Source organism: Mustelus asterias, unplaced genomic scaffold, assembly GCF_964213995.1.
Source record: "Mustelus asterias unplaced genomic scaffold, sMusAst1.hap1.1 HAP1_SCAFFOLD_42, whole genome shotgun sequence".
NCBI lineage: Eukaryota > Metazoa > Chordata > Chondrichthyes > Carcharhiniformes > Triakidae > Mustelus > Mustelus asterias.
The window spans coordinates 1,926,157-1,949,454 of record NW_027590119.1 but is presented as its reverse complement, the minus strand read 5'-3'; the positions used below and the strand labels follow the sequence as shown (position 1 = coordinate 1,949,454).

Genomic DNA, 23,298 nt, shown 5'->3' with positions numbered 1-23,298 from the left:
GCTTGGGTCACTGAGTGGAGTTTGTACATTCTCCCGGTGTCTGTGTGGGTTTCCTCCGGGTGCTCCGGTTTCTTCCTACAATCCAATGATGTCCGGATTAGGTGGATTAGCCATGCTAAATTGTCCCTTACTGTCAGGGGGACTAGCCAGGGTAAATGTATGGGATTATGGGGATAGGTCCTTGATGGGATTGTAGTTGGTGCAGACTCGATGGCCAAATGGCCTCCTTCTGCTCTGTGGGAATTCTATGATGCCAGGACGTTCCATGAGGGAGTGGGATTCGGAGAGCAGGATTTGCTTCCTTTTCTTTCCGGCTCTGCCACCGCTCTGTCTGATCAAGAAGACAGTGGGACTCAGAGAACAAAGAACAAAGAAAATTACAGCACAGAAACAGGCCCTTTGGCCCTCCAAGCCTGCACCAACCATGCTGCCCAACTGAAGTAAAACCCCTTATCCTTCTGGGGATCATATCCCTCTATTCCCATCCTATTCATGTATTTATCCAGATGCCCCTTAAAACTCACTATCGTATCTGCTTCCATTACCTCCCCCGGCAGCAGGTTCCAGGCACCCACCACCCTCTGTAAAAACCTTGCATCGTACATCTCCTTTAAACTTTGCCCCTCACACCTTAAACCTGTGCCCCCCAGTATTTGACTCTTCCACCCTGAGTAAAAGCTTCTGACTATCCACTCTGTCCATGCCCCTCAATCTTGCAGACTTCTATCAGGTCGCTCCTCAACCTCTGTCATTCCATTGAGAACAAAACCAAGTTTCTCCAACCTCTCCTCATAGCTAATGCCCTCCACACCAGGCAACATCCTGGTAAATCTTTTCTGTACCCTCTCCAAAACCTCCACATCCTTCTGGTAGTGTGGTGGCCAGAATTGAACACTATATTCCAAGTGTGGCCTAACTAAGGTTCTGTAAAGCTGCAACATGACTTGCCAATTTTTAAACTCAATGCCCCGGCTGATGAAGACATACGCATGCCGCATGTCTTCTTGACTACCTTCTCCACCTGTGTTGCCACTTTCAGTGACCTGTGTACCTGTACACCCAGATCCCTCTGCCTATCAATACTCTTAAGGGTTCTGCCATTTGCTGTATATTTCCTATCTTTATTAAACTTTCCAAAATGCATTGCCTCACATTTGTCCGGATTAAACTCCTTCTGCCATCTGTCCGCCCAAGTCTCCAACTGATCTATATCCTGCTGTATCCTCTGATGGTCCTCATCGCTATCCGCAAATCCACTAACCTTTGTGTCATCTGCAAACTTACTAATCAAACCAGTCACATTTTCTTCGAAATCATATTATATATATATATATATTACGAACAGCAAAAGGTCCCAGCACTGATCCCTGAGGAACGCCACTTGTCACAGCCCTCCATTCAGAAACGCACCCTTCCACTGCTACCCTCTGTCATCTATGACCGAGTAAGAAGTCTCACAACACCAGGTTAAAGTCCAACAGGTTTATTTGGTAGCAAATACCATAAGCTTTCGGAGCAGAGCTCCTTCGTCAGATGGAGTGGATATCTGTTCTCAAACAGGGCACAGACACAGAAATCAAATTACAGAATACTGATTAGAATGCAAATCTCTACAGCCAGCCAGGTCTTAAATGTACAGACAATGTGGGTGGAGGGAGCATTCAACACAGGTTAAAGAGATGTGTATTGTCTCCAGACAGAACGGCTTGTGAAATTCTGCAAGTCCAGGAGGCAAGCTGTGGGGGTTACTGATAATGTGACATAAATCCAACATCCTGGTTTAGGCCGTCCTCATGTGTGCGGAACTTGGCTATCTCAAACTATCTACACACCCTTTCCGGATTCATCATCCACCAAGTCCTTCTCTTTGGTGAATACTGACACAAAGTACTCATTTAATACCTCGCCCATTTCCTCTGGCTCCACACATAGATTCCCTCCCATGTCCTTGAGTGGGCCAACCCTCTCCCTGGCGACCCTCTTGCTCTTTATATATGTATAAAAAGGCTTGGAATTTTCCTTAATCCTGCTGGCCAATGATTTTTCATGACCCCTTTTATCCCTCCTTACTCCTTGCTTAAGTTTCTTTCTAATTTCCTTGTATTCCACACTTGCTTCGTGTGTTCCCAGCTTCCTAGCCTTGACAAATGCTTCCTTTTTCTCTTTGACTGGGCTCACAATATCGCTCGTTATCCAAGGGTCCCAAAACTTGCCATATTTATCCTTCATCCTTACAGGGTTTATGCAGTTTGATGGACAAGTTGTCTCCATTCTGAACAATGGGGAACAAGCTCCTCTCACCGAAGCTCAGGAGCAGCCGTGTGTATTATCTACAAGATGTACTGCAAGAATTCACCAAAGGTCCTTAGACAGCACCTTCCAAACACACAACCACTTCCATCTAAAAGGACAAAGGCAACAGAGGCATGGGAACACCACCAGCTGCAAACTCCCCTCCAAGTCACTCACCATCCTGACTTGGAAATATATCGCCGTTCCTTCGCAGTTGCTGGGACAAAATGCTGGAATTCCCTCCCTACCAGCAGGGTGGATGTACCTGCACCACATGGACTGCAGTGGGTTCAGGTCCCATACGTCATAAAAGCAGCCGCTCCTGCGCCCTGCTGCCCCCAACAAACATGGCGATCGCGCTGCTGCACATTGCCCCTTCCAAACCACACAACCCTGCCATAGCAACCTCTGCAAGACGTGCCGGATCATCGACACAGATGCCATCATCTCACGTGAGAACACCATCCACCAGGTACACGGTACATACTCTTGCAACTCGGCCAACGTTGTCTACCTGGTACGCTGCAAGAAAGGATGTCCCGAGGCATGGTACATTGGGGAAACTATGCAGACGCTGCGACAACGGATGAATGAACACCGCTCGACAATCACCAGGCAAGACTGTTCTCTTCCTGTTGGGGAGCACTTCAGCGGTCACGGGCATTCGGCCTCTGATATTCGGGTAAGCGTTCTCCAAGGCGGCCTTCGTGACACACGACAGCGCAGAGTCGCTGAGCAGAAACTGATAGCCAAGTTCCGCACACACAAGGACGGCCTCAACCGGGATATTGGGTTTATGTCACACTATTTGTAACTCCCACAGTTGCGTGGACCTGCAGAGTTTCACTGGCTGTCTTGTCTGGAGACAATACACATCTTTTTAGCCTGTCTTGATGCTCTCTCCACTCCCATCGTTTTGTTTCTTAAAGACTGGATTAGTTGTAAGTATTCGCATTCCAACCATTATTCATGTAAATTGAGTCTGTGTCTTTATAAGTTCTGTTTGTGAACAGAATTCCCACTCACCTGAAGAAGGGGCTTAGAGCCTCGAAAGCTTGTGTGGCTTTTGCTACCAAATAAACCTGTTGGACTTTAACCTGGTGTTGTTAAACTTCTTACTGTGTTTACCCCAGTCCAACGCCGGCATCTCCACATCATGCCTTCCAAAGATGCCAGCCGCACATGCGCACTGATAGACATTGCCACCGACAGATTGGCGGCCGTCAGCCCAGGCCCAACGCGACAAGTTGCGCCTCCAATTTGGTACCAACAGGGCGCCCGGGAAGATATTTTCCGGGGTTTGAGTTTGAACAACATGTTTACGAAACCTCTCCACCCACCCGCCACATTCACCTCTCTCCGCGCGCCGCTCTCTACCTTGACGTGATCTCGGCTCCGAGTTAAAACCATCCGTCCGCCGCCATTACTCACACTGCGCATGCGTCAGACCCCTCCCCTATTCACTCTGGTTGGAAGACCAGCCGCTCCCGCTCGGTCCTCCAGCCCCGCCCCCTTTTCCTATTGGTCCGGAGCTGCCGTCAATCAGTCCCCGGGCATTGTGACGGGGAGCATGCGCAGTGCGGCTCATGTCCAGGGACAGGCGCTTGTTTGTCTGATCTTCAGGCGGGAAGGAGGCGGATAAGCGGAGGCAGCGTTAGGGGCAGTGGGTGGGAGGGGAGGCTCCACACACCCAGTGGAGGCTTCAACACCCCCAATAAGGAACTAGCGGCACCGCCTCAACACCCAACACAACGGCAGCTGCAGCGCTTTCTCCCGGGGCCTGGCCCCACTGGACAAATGTGGCTTCAGGAAGGAAATGCAGCAATGGGTTTGATTTGATTTATTGTCACATGTACTGGGATACAGTGAAAAGTATTGTTTCTTGCGCGGTATACAGACAAATCATACTGTTCATAGAGTACATAGGGGAGTAGGAAAGGAGAGAGTGCAGAATATAGTGTTACAGTTATAGAAAGGGTGAAGAGAAAAATCAGCTTAATATGAGGTAGGTCCATTCAAAAGGAGGAGGCTTTGGAGAGGGTACAGAATAGATGTACCAGGATGTTGCCTGGTATGGAGGGCATTAGTTATGAGGAGAGGTTGGAGAAACTTGGTTTGTTCTCACTGGAACGACGGAGGTTGAGGGGAGACCTGACAGAAGTTTACAAGATTATGAGGGGCATGGACAGAGTGGATAGTCAGAAGCTTTTTTCCAGGATGGAAGAGTCAATTACTGGGGAGGGCACAGGTTTAAGGTGTGAGGGGCAAGGTTTAAAGGAGAGGCAAGTTTTTTACACAGAGGGCGGTGGGTGCCTGGAACTTGCTGCCGGGGGAGATAGTGGAAGCAGATACGATAGTGACTTTTAAGGGGCATCTTGACAAATACATGAATTGGATGGGAATGGAGGGATATGATCCCCGGAAGGGTAGGGGGTTTTAGTTCAGTCGGGCAGCATGGTCGCTGCAGGCTTGAAAGGTCGAAGGGCCTGTTTCTGTGCTGTAGTTTTCTTTGTTCTTTGTTTGTCAAAGTCCGATGGCAGCAGCAGGGAAGAAGCTGTTCTTGAGTCGGTTGGTTTGTGACCTCAGACTTTTGTCTCTTTTTCCCGATGGAAGAAGATAGAAAAGAGAATATCCAGGATACGTGGGGTCCTTGATTATGCTGGCTGCTTTTCTGAGGCAATAGGAAATGTAGACAGTGCCAATGGATAAGAGGCTGATTTGCGTGATGGACTGGGCCACATTCACACCCCTTGTAGTTTTTTGCACTCTTGGTCAGAGCAGCAGCAACACCAAATTGTGATACAATTGGATGGGATGCTTTCTGTGGTGTCCCTGTAAAGATTGGTGAGAGTTGGAGCTGACATGTCGACATGTCGAATTTCCTTCGCCTCTTGAGAAAGTAGAGGCGTTGGTGGGCTTTCTTAACTAAAGCAGCAGTTTCGAGGGACCAGGACAGGTTGTTGTGATCTGAACACCTAGAAACTTGAAGCTCTCAACCATTTCCACTTCATCACTGTTGATGTAGACAGGGCATGTCTTCCACTACATTGCCTGAAATTTTGTATATATTCCAGTGATAGTTGGAAGAAGTCCATGCTGACTCTCTGTACATCAATCCACTCAGTCCCATTTCCTCTCCATAACTCTGTTCCTTTTTTAATTCCTTCACACCTGTCTGATTCATTTTTCAAATCATTGATTATTTCTGATTCCACCATGCACAGAAGCAGTGAGATCAGGTCGTGACCACTCGTGAATAAAATTGTTCCTCACATCTCCTTTCTGTTGCTGATCAAATAATATATTTAGTATTGTGGACATTGGCTAGCAGCCTGCATGAAGATTTTCAGGTCTCTTTGTACTGGACAGGAGCATGGGTCTGTCAATCAGCCTGAATCAGCACCTTCAGGAGAATTGGGAGGGTGTGTATTAGGTACAGCAGTATGACAATGGGGGGAGAGTGTGTGGGATGGAGATTTACAACTTTAGGGAATGAGAAAGCAAAAATATTCCATGGAAACTAGAATTGTCTGTTTTGAATTTCAGTCCGATACTTACACTGATAACTTCTATAAACAGGATATTAGAAGGAGAGAATTTACAGACTGAAATCTCACACCAAACGTCACAACAAGATGTTACAAAGTCACTGGATTCATCAGGACCTGAATATAATTGCCGTTTGAATGTATGAGAAGAAATGTTTGTTTATTCTGTCTGTGGGAAAAGATTTCAAACATCAGTGTGATTGGACAAGAATGGAGACCCCACACACCTGAGTGAGAGTGTTCCAGTGAACTGACTGTGGAAAGAGCTTTAACCAGTAACACAGCCTGAAAAACATCACCCCATTCACAGCGAGGAGAAACTGTACATGTGTTCTGTACTTGGATGTGGAATCGGCTGATTATCAAAAGGACACTGGCACCATGGAGAAACCATGGAAGTGTGGGGACTGTGGGAAGGGATTCCAGTGCCCATCTGCACTGGACACACATCGACGAGTTCATTCTGGGGAGAGGCCGTTCACCTGCTCTGTGTGTGGGAAGGGATTCAGTATATCAACCACCCTGCTGAGACACCAGCGAGTTCACTCTGGGGAGAGGCCGTTCACCTGCTCCGTGTGTGGGAAAGGATTCACTCAGTTATCCAGCCTGCTGACACATCAGCGAGTTCACACCGGGGAGAGACCTTTCACCTGCTCAGACTGTGGGAAAGGATTCAGTGATCGTTCCACCCTGTGGAGGCACCAGCGAGTTCACTCTGGAGAGAGGCCATTCCCTTGCTGTGTGTGTGGGAAGAGATTCAGTCATTCATCCACCCTGCAGACACACCGTGTCACTCACACGAATGAGAGACCGTTTAAATGCTCAGACTGTGGGCGTAGCTTCAAAAGCTCTCAGACTCTGATGGGCCACCAGCGCATTCACACTGAGGACAGACCGTTCAGCTGCTCTTACTGCGTGAAGAGATTTAGAACATCATCCCAACTGCTAACACACCAGTGAGTTCACACTGGGGAGACACCCTTCACCTGCTCTGTGTGCGGGAAGGGTTTCAGTCATTCATCCACCCTGTTGGCACACCAGCGAGTTCACACTGGGGAGAGGCCATTCACTTGCTCTGACTGTGGGAAGGGATTCACTCAGATCTCCAATCTGCTCACACACCAGCGAGTTCACACTGGGGAGAGGTCGTTCAGCTGCTCCGAGTGTGGGAATAGATTTAAACGGTCGTCCCACTTGCTGAGACACCAGCGAATTCACAAGTGATGACAGGAGTTGGATTCTGTTGTTATTGCTGCTGTTAATCACACCCAGGACTAAACCTTGTTCATTCTGACAGTTGCTGAAGTGAGAGGGTCGGAGGGTTTCTTTCTGCTGGACTGACCGACCTCACGGCTTTGCTGCCAGTGGGTCGATGCTCTTTGAATTTGGGAGTGCACGTTTTACTGAGATGATCCACAAACACGAGGTAGATCTAAAATAAATACAATTGTCTCTGTTCCATTGAGTCTACAGCACAGGGCCAGGCCAGTCGGCTCAATTGGTCTGTGTCAGTATTTATGCTCCACATGAGCCTCCACCCACCCCTCTTCATCTCCCCCCATCAGCATATCCTTCTATTCCTTTCTCCCTCATGTATGTATCTATCTTCCTCTTCAATGTATTCATGCTGTTCACCTCAACCACTCACTGGTAGCAAGTTCCACATTCGCGTCACCTTCCTCATCTCTGGAACCATTGTGGTAAATCTCCTCTCGACTCTCTCAAGGACCCTCACATCCTTCCTAAAGTGTGGTGACCAGAACTGGGCTCAGTATTCTGTTGTGGCCTCACCAGAGCTTTAGAAACTATCAGAATAACTTCCCTGCTTTTGTTCTCAATTCCCCGATTTCTGAAACCCAAGATCCAAAATGCTCCAAACAAGAATATCAGACCTTTTTGCTTAACATAAAAAGCATTTTAACAACATTCTTAAAATGGCTAAATAAGATTTTGTCCAATGAAGGAAGGAGTTGTTGGCACAAAAAGAAGCCATTTTGAACTTGCTCTCTCCAAAAGAGAATCCAGAATGTTTGAGTCTGGGAAGTGGAGTTAAAAATGAAGCTGCAGCTACAACAGAGCAAGAAGAAGACATTTCAATGTGGAATTGACTGGAATATTCTCTCTGGATTTAAACAATGGAGGAGCTACAAATATGGAAGAAAGTGAAGTTCAAAATGTGAACTCTGAACAGACTGTTTTCAGAATTGGAAATCCACAACTGAACAGCAATGAGGACTGTCCTCTTGCAGAAGAAACTATAATTATTAAAAAGTACGATAATTATTGAAAGAAGAAAACTTTCAGAAAACACTCCAAACAGTAATTTCCATCTTCAGTGGACTGAGATTCCTGGACATGGAACCCAGCAGTGTGCTGTTACCAAGCTGGACTTGTGAATGTGAAGTGGACAATGGAGGGATTATTACGTCTATTGCAGGTTATAAGATAGTTAAACACAGGAAAACATTGGACTTAGGAACAGGAGTTGGCCATTTGGCCCTTCGAGCCTGCTCCACAATTCGATTAGATCATGGCTGTTGTTAAGATATACAGCATGTTGTATATTGTAATATTCTAAATGGGATATTATAGAGTGATACATTTCCATTTCTTCCAGGGAATATGTTGTGAAGATCTAGTTTAATAAGTCATGTGTTTCAGAAATATTAATTTTGGATTTTTATAAAAAATGTAACAACTGGAAAACCTGGGTTGAGAATCTGATAAAAACACCCGAAGGGAATTTGCAGTCACAAGGTGTGGCCCATGTTGGTTTGAGAAGTCAAAGCGAGAAGGATAACACGGCAGCTGGGCTCTTTTAGCTGGAGACATTGGGTCTGACAATTTTTTTCCTGTCTTTGTTAGAGAGGGGAATTTTTCACGCAGACCTCAAGAAAAAAGGTTTGGTTCTGAAACTAAAAGTTAATTAATTTAAACATCTTTTGGACATCCCTACTGGTCTGTTACCGTAAGGATAAGTGATTCAGGGTGGTCTTGGTTGGAATTCTGGGTGTTTTTCACAGAAAGCAGGCAATCTGCAGTTAGCTTGGGAGCTGTGGGACCGGGAGCTGTGAACCAGCTGTGGGAGCGGGGGCTGTGAACCAGCTGTGGGACCGGGAGCTCTGAACCAGCTGTGGGACCGGGAGCTGTGAACCAGCTGTGGGACCGGGAGCTGTGAACCAGCTGTGGGAGCGGGAGCTGTTAACCAGCTGTGGGACCGGGAGCTGTGAACCAGCTGTGGGACCGGGAGCTGTGAACCAGCTGTGGGACCGGGAGCTGTGAACCAGCTGTGGGACCGGGAGCTGTGAACCAGCTGTGGGACTGGGAGCTGTGAACCAGCTGCGGGAGCTGTGAACCAGCTGTGGGAACAGGAGCCGAGGAGGTCATTAGGAACCATGGGTGTTTCCAATGTTTAAATCCCTCAGCAAGAAGGCAGTGAAGCCCATGCTTGGATTGAGGAGTCCATGTTTTGAGTCAATTTTGAAATCTCAAAGGAAAGTTGGAGAGTTGTTTTGCCGAAAGCTAATAGAAGGATCCTCATGAAATCTTGGAGCCTGGAGAATAGCTGGAATACTGAGGAGAATTAAAGTGAATGCTGGGAGCTTTGACATACCTTTGGGATTGTCCCAGGAACAGAAGTGAATGTACATTCAAGATATTAAGTATAAGGGCATTCTTGTCCAGGAGTAAGGGTTTAAAAAGTACAAAAAACTGAAAAATGCTGCAAAATCTCAGCAGGTCTGGCAGCATCTGTAGAGAGTGAAAACAGAGTTCATGTTTTGAGTCAGAACTGAGTTTACAGAATAAATCTTTACAAAATATAATTCATCGAGCTGGTTTTTAATATTCCTTTTATATTCAGTAAAGTTTGATTTTGTTTAAAAACCTGGAATCTTGTGATGGGTGTTTGGATTTCTCACTGAACGTTAATGTTCTCGACCCGAATTATAACACACACAATATGGTCTTTATTTGTACAAAGTATTACATTATAAGACACCCCTCATCGAGGATCTACAATAATTTCTTAGCTTGAGCACCAGTGAAACAATCAGATAATAAATGAATAAAAATTGTACTAATTGTCATCCCTTCTAAATCAGGAGGACTATCCCCAGCACAGAGGGTCATTTGGAATTTTTCCCACAGACCAATTAACAGGGATTATACTCTCAAACCATCTGAAGTGAACTCTTTACATGAATTGTCCAGGCCAGTGCAGTTACCAACTTGCAGTTTGGCTGATCAGCTAAGATTTTCTGCAGCATTTCAGCGATCACCGAGTGATTCCTTTCACAGAGTCCATCACTGAAACGAATTTCAGCTGCCGTGTTCCTGACCAGAATGTTCATGTTTTCACACACGTCTCAAAACTCATCATTCAGAAACTGAGCTGGTGCCACAGCTCCAGCCCCAAGTGCCAAGGGAAGGTTCACTGTTGGGATATGATGGCATCCTCCAATAATTTTTATACATTGTACACTTTGCACTGGTCTCTTGTATGAGTCTCAGATACTCTTCATCAACTGCTCCTGCATCTTGAAGCAGGACTTTTAATCTTTGGCAAGGAGTGTGAACAAATTGTCTGTGTAGTTTTAATATAATTTGCATCTTTCCCCTTCTGATTTTTATCAAAGCTTTCATTATTCCTTCTCAAACATTCAGATTGGAAACGTCAGGTATTTTTAAGCATTCTCTGTTACCACGTTATAATCCTGACCGCCTTATGGTGGAGGAGGAAACTGGTTCCAATCTTTACTTGGTATAGATTTATTCACAGAGTGAAACATTACAGGTATATAACTCCTAATAACATTCCATGCTCTGTCAGTAAGTGTCTCTATGTGCTCATGTAAACATCCAATCAATGTCCACTGCTTGTATATATTTAACCCCAAATTATACAATTAACACCCACAGTCAGAGTATTTAAAAGGTCTCTAATCGGTGTGACTGCCATAATGTCTCAGCAGGTTGGATGACTCAGTGAATCCTTTCCTACACTCCGAGCAGGTGAACAGCCTCTCTCCTCCGTGTGAACTTGCTTGTGTTTCCGCAGGCTGGAAGGATCAGCAAATCCCTTCCCACATTCAGAGCAGGTGAAAGGCTTCTCCCCAGTGTGAACTCGACGGTGTGTCCGCAGACTGGATGACTCAGTGAATCCTTTCCCACACACACAGCAGGTGAATGGCCTCTCCCCGGTGTGAACTCGCCGGTGTTTCCAGAGGCTGGAGGAATCAGTGAATCCCTTCCCACACTCAGTGCAACTGAACGGTCTCTCTCCAGAGTGAATTCGCTGGTGTGTCAGCAGACTGGTGGACCGAGTAAATCCCTTCCCACACACAGAGCAGGGGAATGGCCTCACTCCAGTGTGAACTGCTTGATGTCGCAGCAAGGTTGATAACTGAGTGAATCCCTTCCCACACACGGAGCAGGTGAATGACCTCTCCCCAGTGTGAACTGCCTGGTGGTTCTGTAGGGTAAATGATGCACTGAATCCTTTCCCACACACGGTGCAGGTGAACGGCCTCTCCCCGGTGTGGACTCGCTGATGTATCAGCAGGTGAGATGACCGAGTGAATCCCTTCCCACAGTCAGAGCAGGTGTACGGCCTCTGCCCAGTGTGTATTCGCTGGTGTCTCCGGAGGCTGGATGAATCCCCGAACCTCTTCCCACACTCAATGCAGGTGAAAGGCCTCTCCCCCGTGTGAATGCGTCCGTGTGTCAGAAGACGGGATGAATCAGTGAAACCCTTCCCACATTCAGAGCAGGTGAATGGCCTCTCCCCAGTGTGAATTTTCTGATGTGTCACCAGGTTGGATAACTGAGAGAACCCTTTCCCACAATCAGGGCAGGTGAATGGCTTCTCCCCAGTGTGACTGCGTCGATGAATCTCCAGCTCACACGGTGCTTTGAATCTTTTTCCACAGTCCCCACATTTCCACTGTTTCTCCCTGATGCGGGAGGCCTTCTGTCCCTCCAGGTTTGACAATCAGTTGAAGCCTCGTCCTCACCGAGAACAGATGTACACTCCCTCTCAATGTAAATGGGGCAATGCTTTTCAGGCTGTGTAACCTGAACACACACTCAGGTTTGTACTTCTCAGTGCTTTTCCAGTCACACTAATGTTCAATCTTTTTCCACAGAAAAAAAACCAAACAATAAACAATTCTTCTCGAGTCAAAGGCCAATGATATTCACGTTGTGATTAATCGAGTGACTGTCAGATCTGAACGTAATGTTTTGTTTTGATATTTCTGTCCTGCAAATCCTCCCCTTCTAATATCCCTGTGAAAGAAGTTTTCAAAAGTCAACACCATGCACATAGAAAATAAATTCAGAATGGACAATTCTCGATTCATTTAAACTATTTTCTATTCTTTTATTCCTGAAAAGTTGTAAATTTCTGTCCCACACATTCTGCACCGAATCTTCACCCTCCCGATTCTGCTGAAGCTGCTGGTTCACACTCCAGGGCACAAAGACCTGAAAATCTTCAGGCAAGCTGTTCACCAATATATCCCTTATATTCATATAGAACTGGACTATAATTTGTGTAAAAGTGCTATATTACGTTATTAGAGAGAGGTCGGGAATATGTGTAGAAAGTTTGTTTGGACTTCAAGTGGTCATAAACTGGAATTCACCCCACATGTGGATGGTGGAAGCAGAGAGAACCCATGATTTCAAATGATGTTGGTCATTCAAAAGAAATAAACCTGTAGGACAGTGATACAGAGGGGGAATGGGACCCACTGGATTGTTCTATGGAGAGTTGACATGGACTCGAGTTGCCAAATGGACTCTTTTTGTGCTGCAATGTCTCACTGACTGGAAATAGAAAACACAACTATATTACTATATTCCAAGAATAGAAATAAAAAATAAATGTACTTTACTGCAGCACCAAAAATAATACATCTAACATGTACAATAACAAAACTAGAAATACCTCTGTTATGATCTCCATAGAGACTGATAATCTTCAAATAAACAATTTCCCAGACAATCCCAATGGAATAAACCAAAGAATAAGGTTTCATTCATTTCAGACTTTTACTGCAATAATCAAACTAAAATCAACATAAATGAAGCATGCATTCACAGACAATGGTACTTGAGCAGACAGGATAAATTTGACTTTAAATAGTTCAGACAATAACAACAGGTTCCACAAAATCACAAAGATTTACAAATGTTTACAAATATTTACAAGCATCACAAACCAGCCTCCCATCCATTGACTCTGATTACACTGCTCGCTGCCTTGGCAAAGCAGCCAGCATAATTAAGGACCCCACGCATCCCGGACATTCTCTCTTCCACCTTCTTCCATAGGGAAAAAGATACAAAAGTCTGAGGTCGCGTACCAACCGACACAAGAACAGCTTTGTCCCTGCTGCTGTCAGACTTTTGAATGGACCTACCTTGCATGAAGTTGATCTTTCTCTATACCCTAGCTATAACTGTAACACTACATTCTGCACTCTCTCGTTTCCTTCTCTATGAACGGTATGCTTTGTCTGTATAACGTGCAAGAAACAATACTTTTCACTGTATGTTAATACATGTGACAATAATAAATCAAATCAAATAAAATCAAACATTTCCCCCCTCCACATATTTGGCTCTAATTCCAGTAACAGAGTCCCACAACTCTCTGAATTTCCCAGGTATAAGTTCAGCTCCTTTCCCTTTACAGGAGGTTGGACTGGACTCTTTCCCGACAGCCCATTTCCACAGGCAGCCCCAGGAGTCACAGCCTCTGGATCTCTCACTGGTAGATTCTCCCAATCAGCCTTTTTGTTCTGCTTTTTCCAGCTGCTCAGACTCCCTCCCCATCTCCCACTCACAGCTTCACTGTTCACTGAACTCTTCCCTTCCCTCCTGAACACCTCTCACACCCTGCCTGTTCTTTATCTGCAACACAAACAAACTGTTTTACTCACAGATGTAGGACACAGGAAGAAGGTTCAGTCTGTGTGAAGCTCAACCTCCTATGTCACAAAGCCCACCCACTGATTGGCTGGAGTACAAAAGTCCTTCCGGTCTGCCAGGGCTCCCGATTGGCCAGAACTCGGAGGAGGGGCATCAATGGATCTCTATTCCGGGAGAGGGGGGGAGAGGCGACAGCGTCCGAGCCTGCGCACTGGAACATCAGGACGTCACCATGGAGCAGATTGATTCCTATTGGCTGCTTCAGGCAGGGCTCTATTGTGACGTCACAACACGGAAGTTGGCCAACAAGCTTCAGAGTGAAACTTCCTCCTCTGGACCAACACCTGGGAGGAAATCAATGTTTCCCCCTTTCCATTTCTTTTCTCATTCTGGGGGAAATTGGGGACTTGCAGCAACTGAAGGGAAAGGAAGTGAATCCAGGGAGGCTGCAGACTCTGGAAAGGTTACAGACGGACACCAGAATTAGGAGCAGGACTAGGCCCAGGTATCTTTTTCTTTCTCTCTCAAAGACATAAACAACCTTTAACTCCCTAAGTTTGACAGATTTATTCATCTAGATAATAGGATAGCCTCTTACCCAATGTTCACAATTAAAGGGGGAGTTTCCCAGGAGAGGGCTAATATTTAAATGAACAGTAAATTAGTATGGGACAGAGATATGTTTAATGTAGTTATATGTTATATACTATGTTATTTATGATTCCCTATTTCTTGTATTGGAATATATAGCACTTTGTCAATGTTACCTATTTGATTCGATTTATTATTGTCCCTTGTCCAAAAATGTGCGGATAAAAGCAAATTACTGCAGATGCTGGAATCTGAAACCAAAAGAGAAAATGCTGGAAAATCTCAGCAGGTCTGGCAGCATCTGTAAGGAGAGAAAAGAGCTGATGGTTCGAGTCCAGATGACCCTTTGTCAAAGCTAAAAGGCATAGAAAGTGGGAGATATTTATGCTGCAGGGTGAGGGACTGAAAGATGAGTCATAGCCACAGAAACCAGGAGAAAAGGCTGCTAATGGCAGTCCATAGAGAGAATAAAGGGTGTGACTGGCCTAATGGCAGAGAAGCTGAAATCAGAGGGTAAGCTGTGACAGATGAAGATGTGGGGGGCGGGGGGGGGGGGGGGGGGGAAGAATGGGTGGGAGAGAGGTAATATTCAAGGAAAGGGGAAGCCAAGGAGTTTCTGTGGCTATGACTCAGCTTTCATTCCCTCACCCTGCGTATAAATATCTCCCACTTTCTATGCTTTTTAGCTTTGACAAAGGGTCATCTGGACTCGAAATGTCAGCTCTTTTCTCTCCTTACAGATGCTGCCAGACCTGCCGAGATTTTCCAGCATTTTCTCTTTTGGTTCCAAAGATGTGTGGGTTAGGTTGATTTACCATAATAAATTGACCATCGTGTCGGGGGATTAGCAGGGTAAATGTGTGGGGTTGTGGAAATAGGGCCTGGGTGGGATTGTGGTTGGTACAGACTCGGTGGCCGAATGGCCTCCTTCTGCACTGTAGGGATTCTATTCTTGGATTAGTGTACAATAAAAAGTATTGTTTTTTGCGTGCTATACAGGCAAAGCATACTGTACATAGAAAAGGAAAGGAGAGGTAGAGTATGTAGTGTTACAGTCATGCAAACATTACAGCATAGAAGGAATCCATTTGGCAACTCAAATCCATGGCAACTCTCTGTAGAGCAATTCAGTCAGTTCCATTCTCCCTCTATATCCTCATTCTCCTGAGTTTCATGTCACAAATAGGCAGTCTTGATGATGATATGTGGCTGGAAGCTCATCTTGGGGTGAAATATTTCACCCCAAGACAGTTGCTAGGAAGAGGGGTAGATTTGCTGGTGAGAGAGTGAAATTTGTAGTGGGAACTGAACTCAATGGGTTCAGTCTTCCCAGTATTTATATGGAAGAAATTTCTGTTCTTTTAGTACTGGATGTCAGACAAGCCAGAATGGTGTGTGAGTTAGAAGCGAACTTGGAGGTGATGGTGTTCACATCTACCTGCTACCTTGGTCCTTATAGGTGATGGAGATTGAGAGTTTGGGAGATTCTGTAAAAGTTCCCATCGAGTTGTAGATGTTTGAAATCCTTCTTCTTCACCACTGCCTCTCCCACTTCTCTCTGTCACCTCACACAGTGCCCAGATTCTTGTGTAGACCCAGACCAGGTGGCACATACCCTTCCCTGAAGGACATTAGTGACTCAGTTGGGTTTTTATGACAATTCAGCAGCTTTCATGTTTATCTTTTCCTCACTCCGGTCCCACAAAATACCAGATTCATTCAGCTCAATTTCACAACTTGCCTTTGTGTTTTTGTGGGTTCTCTCTCACTCCCTTTTTTCTGTTTTAAATCAGTTTGACAGGGTGTTAGAGGAGGATTTGCAGTGGGGAAACGAAAACCAAACGTGATATCGGAACCTGATGGAGTCGGCCAAGTTATTGTAACCTGAATATCATTGTGTTTTGAATATAGAAGAAAACAGCACCATTCGCAGTGGAGAGAAACTGTACACTGGACAAGACTTCAACCAATCATCCAGCCTTTCGGAATATAATTACAGTCACAACAAGGAGATGGCATGGAAATGTGAGGACTGTGGGAAGGGATTCAAATACCCATCGCAGCTGGAAACTCATCGACGCAGTCACACTGGGGAGAGGCCATTCACCTGCTCCCGATGCGGGAGGGGATTCATTCAATCATCCAGCTTGCGTATACACCAAAGGATTCACACTAAGGAGAGACCATTCAGCTGCTGTGTGTGCGGGAAGGGATTCAATCAGTCATTCAACCTAGCATTACACAAGCGAGTTCACACTGGGGAGAGGCCGTTCACTTGCTCCCAGTGTGGGAAGAGATTCAGTCAGTCAGCCAACCTAGCAAAACACCGGCGAATTCACACTGAGGCCAGACCATTCACCTGCTCTGTGTGTGGGAAGAAATTCAAGGAGTCATCCAACCGAGCAAAACACCAGCGAGTTCACACTGGGGACAGGCCATTCGTCTGTTCCCAGTGTGGGAAGGGATTTACTCACTCAGCCAATCTGCTGAGACACCAGCGAGTTCACACTGGGGAGAAGCCATTCATCTGCTGTGTGTGTGGGAAGGGATTCAGTCAGTCGTCCACTCTGCTGACACATCAGCGAATTCATAAGTAATTATTGTGATTGGATTTTGCTGTTTTTAATATTCAGACTGAACCACATTCATTTGAGTCTATTTCTGCTGAATTGAAAAATAACCCCAGCTCTGTTACATAGAAACATGCATAGAAAATAGAATCAGGAATAGGCCATTCGGCCCTTCAAGCCTGCTCCACCATTCATTATTATCATGGCTGATCATCAAAATCAATGTCCTGATCCTGCCTCTTCTCCCCCACCCCTCCTCATCCATATCCGTTGATACCTTTAGCCCCAAGAGCCAAATCTACTTCCTTCCTGAAATCCTTTGAGGAGCAGTGCTCCGAAAGCTTATGGCTTTTGCTACCAAATAAACCTGTTGGACTTTAACCTGGTGTTGTGAGACTTCTTACTAGATGGAATTTAACACAGACAAACGTGAGGTGATGTAATTTGGAAGGTCTACTGCAGAAGGAAAGTATACAGTAAATGCTAGAGTCCTTAGAAATGTTGGCGCACAGAGGGATCTAAGTGTGCAGATCCACAGTACCCTGAACGTGGCAACTCAGGTGGACAAAGTGGTCAAAAGGGCGAATCGCATGCTGGCCTTAAATCGGTCGAGACGCTGAGTATAAGAATTGGGAAAACATGTTGCAGCTGTATAAGACTTTGGTTATGCTGACCCTAGCAACTTCCCTACTACCTACATTAGGCTCAGTAGTCTATAGTTCCCCATTTTCTCGCTTCCTCCCTTTTTGAATCATGGGATATTCTTTTGTGAATTCAGAAGCAAAGTACGAATTTAGTTCCTCAGCCACTTCTTTATTCCCCGTTATGAATTCTCCTGTTTCTGACTGTAAAGGGCCTACATTCGTTTTGTCAACCTTTTTCTCTTTCCGTACCTGTAGAACCTTTTACACTCAAGTTTTTATGTTCCCCACTAGCTTACTTTCATATTCTCATTTCTCCTTCTGAATCAATTCCTTGGTCCTCCTTTGCTGTATTTTAAACTGCTCCCAATCCTCAGGTCTTTTGCTTTTTCTTGCCAATTTTTATGCTTCTTCTTGGAATCTAATGCTCTCTCTAATTTCCCTTGGAAGCAATGGTTTGGCTACAGTTCCTTTTCCACTCTTGTGCCAAATAGGAGTAAACAACTTTAAGTTCACCTACTTGTTCCTTAAATGCCTACCGTGGGTGGCACAGTGGCATAGTGGTTCGCAATGCTGCCGGGTTCGATTCCTGGCTTGGGTCACTGTCTCTGTGGAGTTTGCATGTTCTCCCCGTGTCCGCGTGGGTTTCCTCCGGGTGCTCCGGTTTCCTCCCAAATTCTGAAAGACGTGTTGTTAGATGCATTGACCCGAACAGGCGCCGGACTGTGGCGACGAGGGGAATTTCACAGTAACTTCATTGCAGTGTTAATGTCAGCCTTACTTGTGACTAATAAACTTTAACATTGTCTGTCCACTGTCCTTCCTTTCAGTCATGTTTCCCAGTCCATCATAGCCAATTCATGCCTCAATCCATTATAGTTACCTTTACTGAAATTCAGGACTCTGGTGTCAGAATCAACTACATCATTATCCACTTTGACAAAGAATTCTATCATATTATGGTCGCTCATCCCCAAGGGTTCTCTCACAACTAGATTGTCAATCCTTTCTCATTGCACAATACCCAGTTCAAGATGGCATGCTCCCTTAGCTCCTCAAAAGTATTGGGCCAGAAGACCACTCCAAAAATTCCTCCTCTATTGTAATGTGATTAATTTGATCACCCAATCTGTATGCAGATTAAAGTCACCTATAATCACAGATATTTATTTAACACATGCATCTCTGATTTCCTGTCTAATGCTTTTCCTAACATTACCATTAATTTGGTAGTCTGTATACCACACCCACAAATGTTTTTTGCCCCTTGGTGTGGCTTAACTTGACCCATACATATTCCACATATCATCCTTAATTAACAATGCAACTCCACCATGTTTTTGTTTATGTCTGTCCTTCCTAAACACTGAATAGCCCTCAATGTTTAGTTCCCATCCTTGGTCACCTTGGAGCTATGTCTCTGTAGTCCCAACTGTATTATACCCCTTTACATCTAACTGTGCAACAAATTCATCCATTTTATTTTGAATGCTCCAAGCGTTCATGTACAAAACCTTCAGGCTAGTCCTTTTAACATTTGTTGTCCAGTTCCTACCATTTTTTACTGTGTCCGTATCTGATTCTGGCTCTCAATTCTCTGCCTATCACTTTTCTTATTCTTCTTGCTGTCTTTTTCTCTTGTTCTTGGTACCCTCTGCTCTGAATCCTTACATAGGTTTCCATCTCCCTGCCATTTTAGTTTAAACCTTCCCAATGACTCAACAAGTACACTCCCAACCCCCCCAGGGACATCAGTCCTGGCCCTGTCCAGTTTGTACTGGTCCCACCTTCCCCAGAACCAGTCGCAATGTCCCAGGAATCTGAAACCCTGCCTCTCACATCATCTTTTCAGCCAGGTATTCACCCAATATATCCTGCTGTTTCGACTCTGAATAGCACATGGCACTGGTAGTAATCCTGAGATAATGTTAATATAGTCGGTCTTAGAGGATTTGTGGCCAGGAAACTCTCACAAAACATCAGATCAGGATTGGATGTAGCCACAGAATTTATCATAACCTGAAAAGTAGAAAGTTTTGAACATGGAAGAAATCAGCATCATTGATAACCAGTCACATTTGGCAGAAACCATGGAAATGTGGAGACTATAAAGAGACATTCAATTAACCGTCAGAGCCGGAAACCACACTGGGGAAATGCCCTTTACCTGCTCTGAGTACGGCAAGGGGTCATTCAGTCTTCTCAGCTTGTTAGCGACACCAGTGGGTTTAAACTGGGGAGATGCCATTTATCTGCTTCAAGTGTGGGAAGCGTGATGGTCGTGTTGCAGTGGGTGTATGTTTTTCTGCTGAGGGGGAATGTTTAAAAATCCAGCTTTATTCTGCAGGTATCTGGTGTGTCTGTGTCTCTCAAGGGTTGTGAAAGCTGGGAATCAGTTACTTTGATAGAGCTGATGGGCTTTTGTTTAAACAAGACATTCCTCTGGGATTTCTAGATTTGATTGACAGGTCATGTGATAGTGGGTCTTTGCAGGGAGAAAGAAGCTTTTGCAGTTCTGATCGTTTGAAGATAGAGGGTTTCTACAAGCTGCTCTGAGACTTGTTGTCGTTCTGAAAGCTTTAAGACTGTCTACACTCAAGTATATTTATGGTTACTAACTATATTTAAAGTGGCACTTACAACTATAAGAGTAATGTTGCTTATTTGGAACTGAAATAGTGATAAGTTAGAAATTAAGATTGTTCCTTTGCATTTTTAAATGTTGTTCAACTGTTAATGATTAAGCTGATTCATTTGTTAGAGTTATATTTAAACTGTGATATTAAATAAAGTTAGCTTTACTATGAAAGATCCCTAATTTGTCAGTGGAATTTCTCCTCGTCAGAAGCATCCGATCCTCACATTTATGCCAAAATAGAAAAATTGATGGGATCTAGCTTGACTTCCGAATGTAATTTAGGGGTTCTGGTCCAGGACCCTAACAGAAGGGATTCACTCACCCATCCTGCAAACACCCCAGTTTCATACTGAGGAGAGACCTTAAATTTGCCCAGACTGTGGGAGCTGCTATAAAAGTTTTATAGAATCCTTACATTCAGAAGGAGGCCATTTGGCCCATTGAGTCTGACCACAATCCCGCCCAGGCCCTATTCCCCAAACCCCACATATTTACCCTACTAATTCTCCTGACACTCGGGCCAATTTAGCATGGCTAATCAAACAAACCTGCACATCTTTGGACTGTGGGAGGAAATCAGAGCACCCGGAGGAAACCCATGCAGACATGGGGAGAATGTGCAAACTCCACACAGACACTGACCCGAAGGCAGAATTGAACCCAGATCCCTGGCACTATGTGGCAGCAGTGCTAACCATTGTGTCACCGTGCCACCCCAAAATTGTGGATTACTAATGTCTCATCAATGTTTTCACACTGATGAGAGACTGGGTTCAGGGGATCATTTCAACTCACTGTATACCAAGTTCACATTGGGGAGGGGCTGTTCACCTGCTTTGAGTTTGGGAAGATATTCACTGTTTTGAGGTCGGATTTGCAGTATCTAGTTTTGGGGTCACTGTGGATAGTTTTCTCTGACTTACCGTTATCTGTTTAAAGATGAAGAAGGAGTTTTAAGAAGGAGACAACAGTAACTCTCATCCTGTTCAACATGAAACTAAACTCACTGTTAATTCCTCCTCAGTAACAATTTTAAACACAAAGTTTGCAGGCAGGATTGAAGCGGGGACTTTCTCCTGTAAAGTTGCAGTGAGAATGAGTGCCCTGGGGAAATGAGTGTGAATCCCCCAGCCCCGGACAGAGGGGAACTGACCATCCATCTCTTGCTCTAATTCCAGTTTGAAAAGCAACCCTCGACCACCACCCTCTGTCTCCTTCCAGCAAACCAATTCTGTATTCAATTTTTGATTTGATTTATTATCACATGTATTAATATACAGTGAAAAGTATTGTTTCTTGCACGCTGTACAAAGTATACCATTCATAGAGAAGGAAACGAGAGAGTGCAGAATGTAGCGTTAGTCATAGCTAGGGTGTCGAGAAAGATCAACTTAGTGCAAGGTAGGACCATTTATAAGTCTGGCTAGTTCTCCATGGATCCATTGTGATCTAACCTTAACTGGCCAGTCTACCATAGATACCTTGTCGAAGGCCTTGCTGGAGTCCATGTAGACAACATCTACTGCACCGTCCTCATCTATTTTTTTTTGGTCACCCTTTCAAAAAGCTCTGTTAAATTTTTAAGACACAATTTCCCATGCACAAAGCTATGCTGACAATCTGTAATCAGCCTTTGCCTTTCCAAATGCATGTAGATCCTGTCTCTCAGACTACCAACCAACAACTTACCCACCACTGATGTTAGGTTCACCGGTCTGTAGTTCCCTGGCTTTTCTCTGCTGCCTTTCTCAAATAGCTGTAACATTTGCCTCTCTCCAGTCTTCTGGCACCTCACCCGTGGTTGTTGATGATACAAATATATACACTAGGGGGCGCCACAATGTTTTCCCGAGCTTCCCACAATGTCCTGGGATGCGCTTGATCAGGTCCTTGAGATTTATCTACCTTTATGTGTTTTAAAACTTCCAGCACCTTGTCTTCTGTAATGTGGGCGCCATTGAAGACATCACTATTTACATCCCTGAATTCCCAAGTTTTCATGTCTTTCTCCAGGGTAAATACTGATGAGAAATATTCCATTAGGATCTCACCCATCTCCTGTGGCTTCACACATAAATGACCTTGTTGATCTTTAAGGGGCCGATTCTCTCCCTAGTTACTCTTTTGCCCTTAATATACTTGTAGAATCTCTTTGGATTTTCTTTTACCTTATCTGCCAAAGCTATCTCATGTTCCCTTTTTGCCGTCCTGATTTCCATTTTAAGTGGACTTCTGCACTCCCGATACTCCTCAAGGGATTCACTTGGCCCCAGCTGTCTGAACCTGACATATGCTTCCTTCTTTTTATTGACCAGAATCTCAGTATCTCTCGTCATTGAGTGTTTCCTCCTCCTGCCAGCTTTGTCCTTTACAGTAACAGGAAGGTGCTGGCCCTGAACTCTCGCTATCTCGCTTCTGAAAGCATCCCACATTCCAGACGTTCCTTGACCTGTGAACAGCCTTCCCCAATCAGCTTGTGAAAGTTCCTGTACAATACCATCAAAATTGGCCAAGCCCCAATTTAGAACTTTAACTTGTGGACCAGACCTATCCTTTTCCAAAACTATATTAAAACTAATCGAATTATGGCCATTGATCCCAAAGTGCTCCCCAGTAACACTTCAGTCACATGCTGCTTCACATCCTGGTTACTTGTTCGTATGTATATTTCCTCAACTTCATATCACAACAAGGACATCAATTTGTGTCTTATCTTGGGGAAATCAACAATAAATAAACTTTGAAACTTTAAACTTTTACCCAACACACAGTCAAAACGCTGTTAGACTTAATACTATAAGAAAATATTAACTCCAGTGCAGTCACAGGAATTATTAACATCATGAAAAGAATGAGCCCTGTCAGAATGAACATAGTCCAGTCCCGGATGTGATTAACAGGAGCAATAATAGCAGAATCCAACCCTGCAATCACTCGTGAACTCGCTGGTGTCTCAGTAGGTGGTAGGACTGAGTAAATCCCTTCCCACACTGGGAGCAGATGAATGGCCTCTCTCCAGTGTGAATTCGCTGGTGTCTCAGCAGTTGGAATGACTGAATGAATCCTATCTCACACTCAGA

At 44.9% G+C, this 23,298-nt stretch overlaps 3 protein-coding genes across 4 annotated transcripts in view; all 3 read left to right on the top strand.

The window, feature by feature from the left end:
• LOC144482794 (uncharacterized) overlaps window positions 1–23,298 on the top strand; it is a 442,920-nt gene that overhangs the window by 382,201 nt on the left and 37,421 nt on the right. The gene's annotated exons all lie outside the window — the stretch shown is intronic.
• Window positions 1–23,298, top strand: part of LOC144482728 (uncharacterized) — a 59,101-nt gene that overhangs the window by 12,618 nt on the left and 23,185 nt on the right. The window lies entirely within an intron of this gene.
• On the top strand, window positions 14,065–17,318 carry LOC144482797 (uncharacterized). 2 transcript variants are annotated; one of them, XM_078201663.1, is made up of 2 exons: window positions 14,065–14,283; window positions 16,281–17,318. In XM_078201663.1, the coding sequence occupies exon 2, from the start codon at window positions 16,382–16,384 to the stop codon at window positions 16,964–16,966; it is 585 nt and encodes a 194-aa protein (XP_078057789.1). In that variant the 5' UTR covers window positions 14,065–14,283; window positions 16,281–16,381; the 3' UTR covers window positions 16,967–17,318. The 2 variants fall into 2 exon arrangements, with proteins under 2 accessions (XP_078057789.1, XP_078057788.1); XM_078201662.1 differs by having other exon boundaries at window positions 16,163–17,318.

What these genes read in the sequence shown, in the direction of transcription:
- LOC144482797 (XM_078201663.1), top strand. Translation starts at nt 16,382, where the DNA reads ATGGCATGGAAATGTGAGGACTGTGGGAAGGGATTCAAATACCCATCG.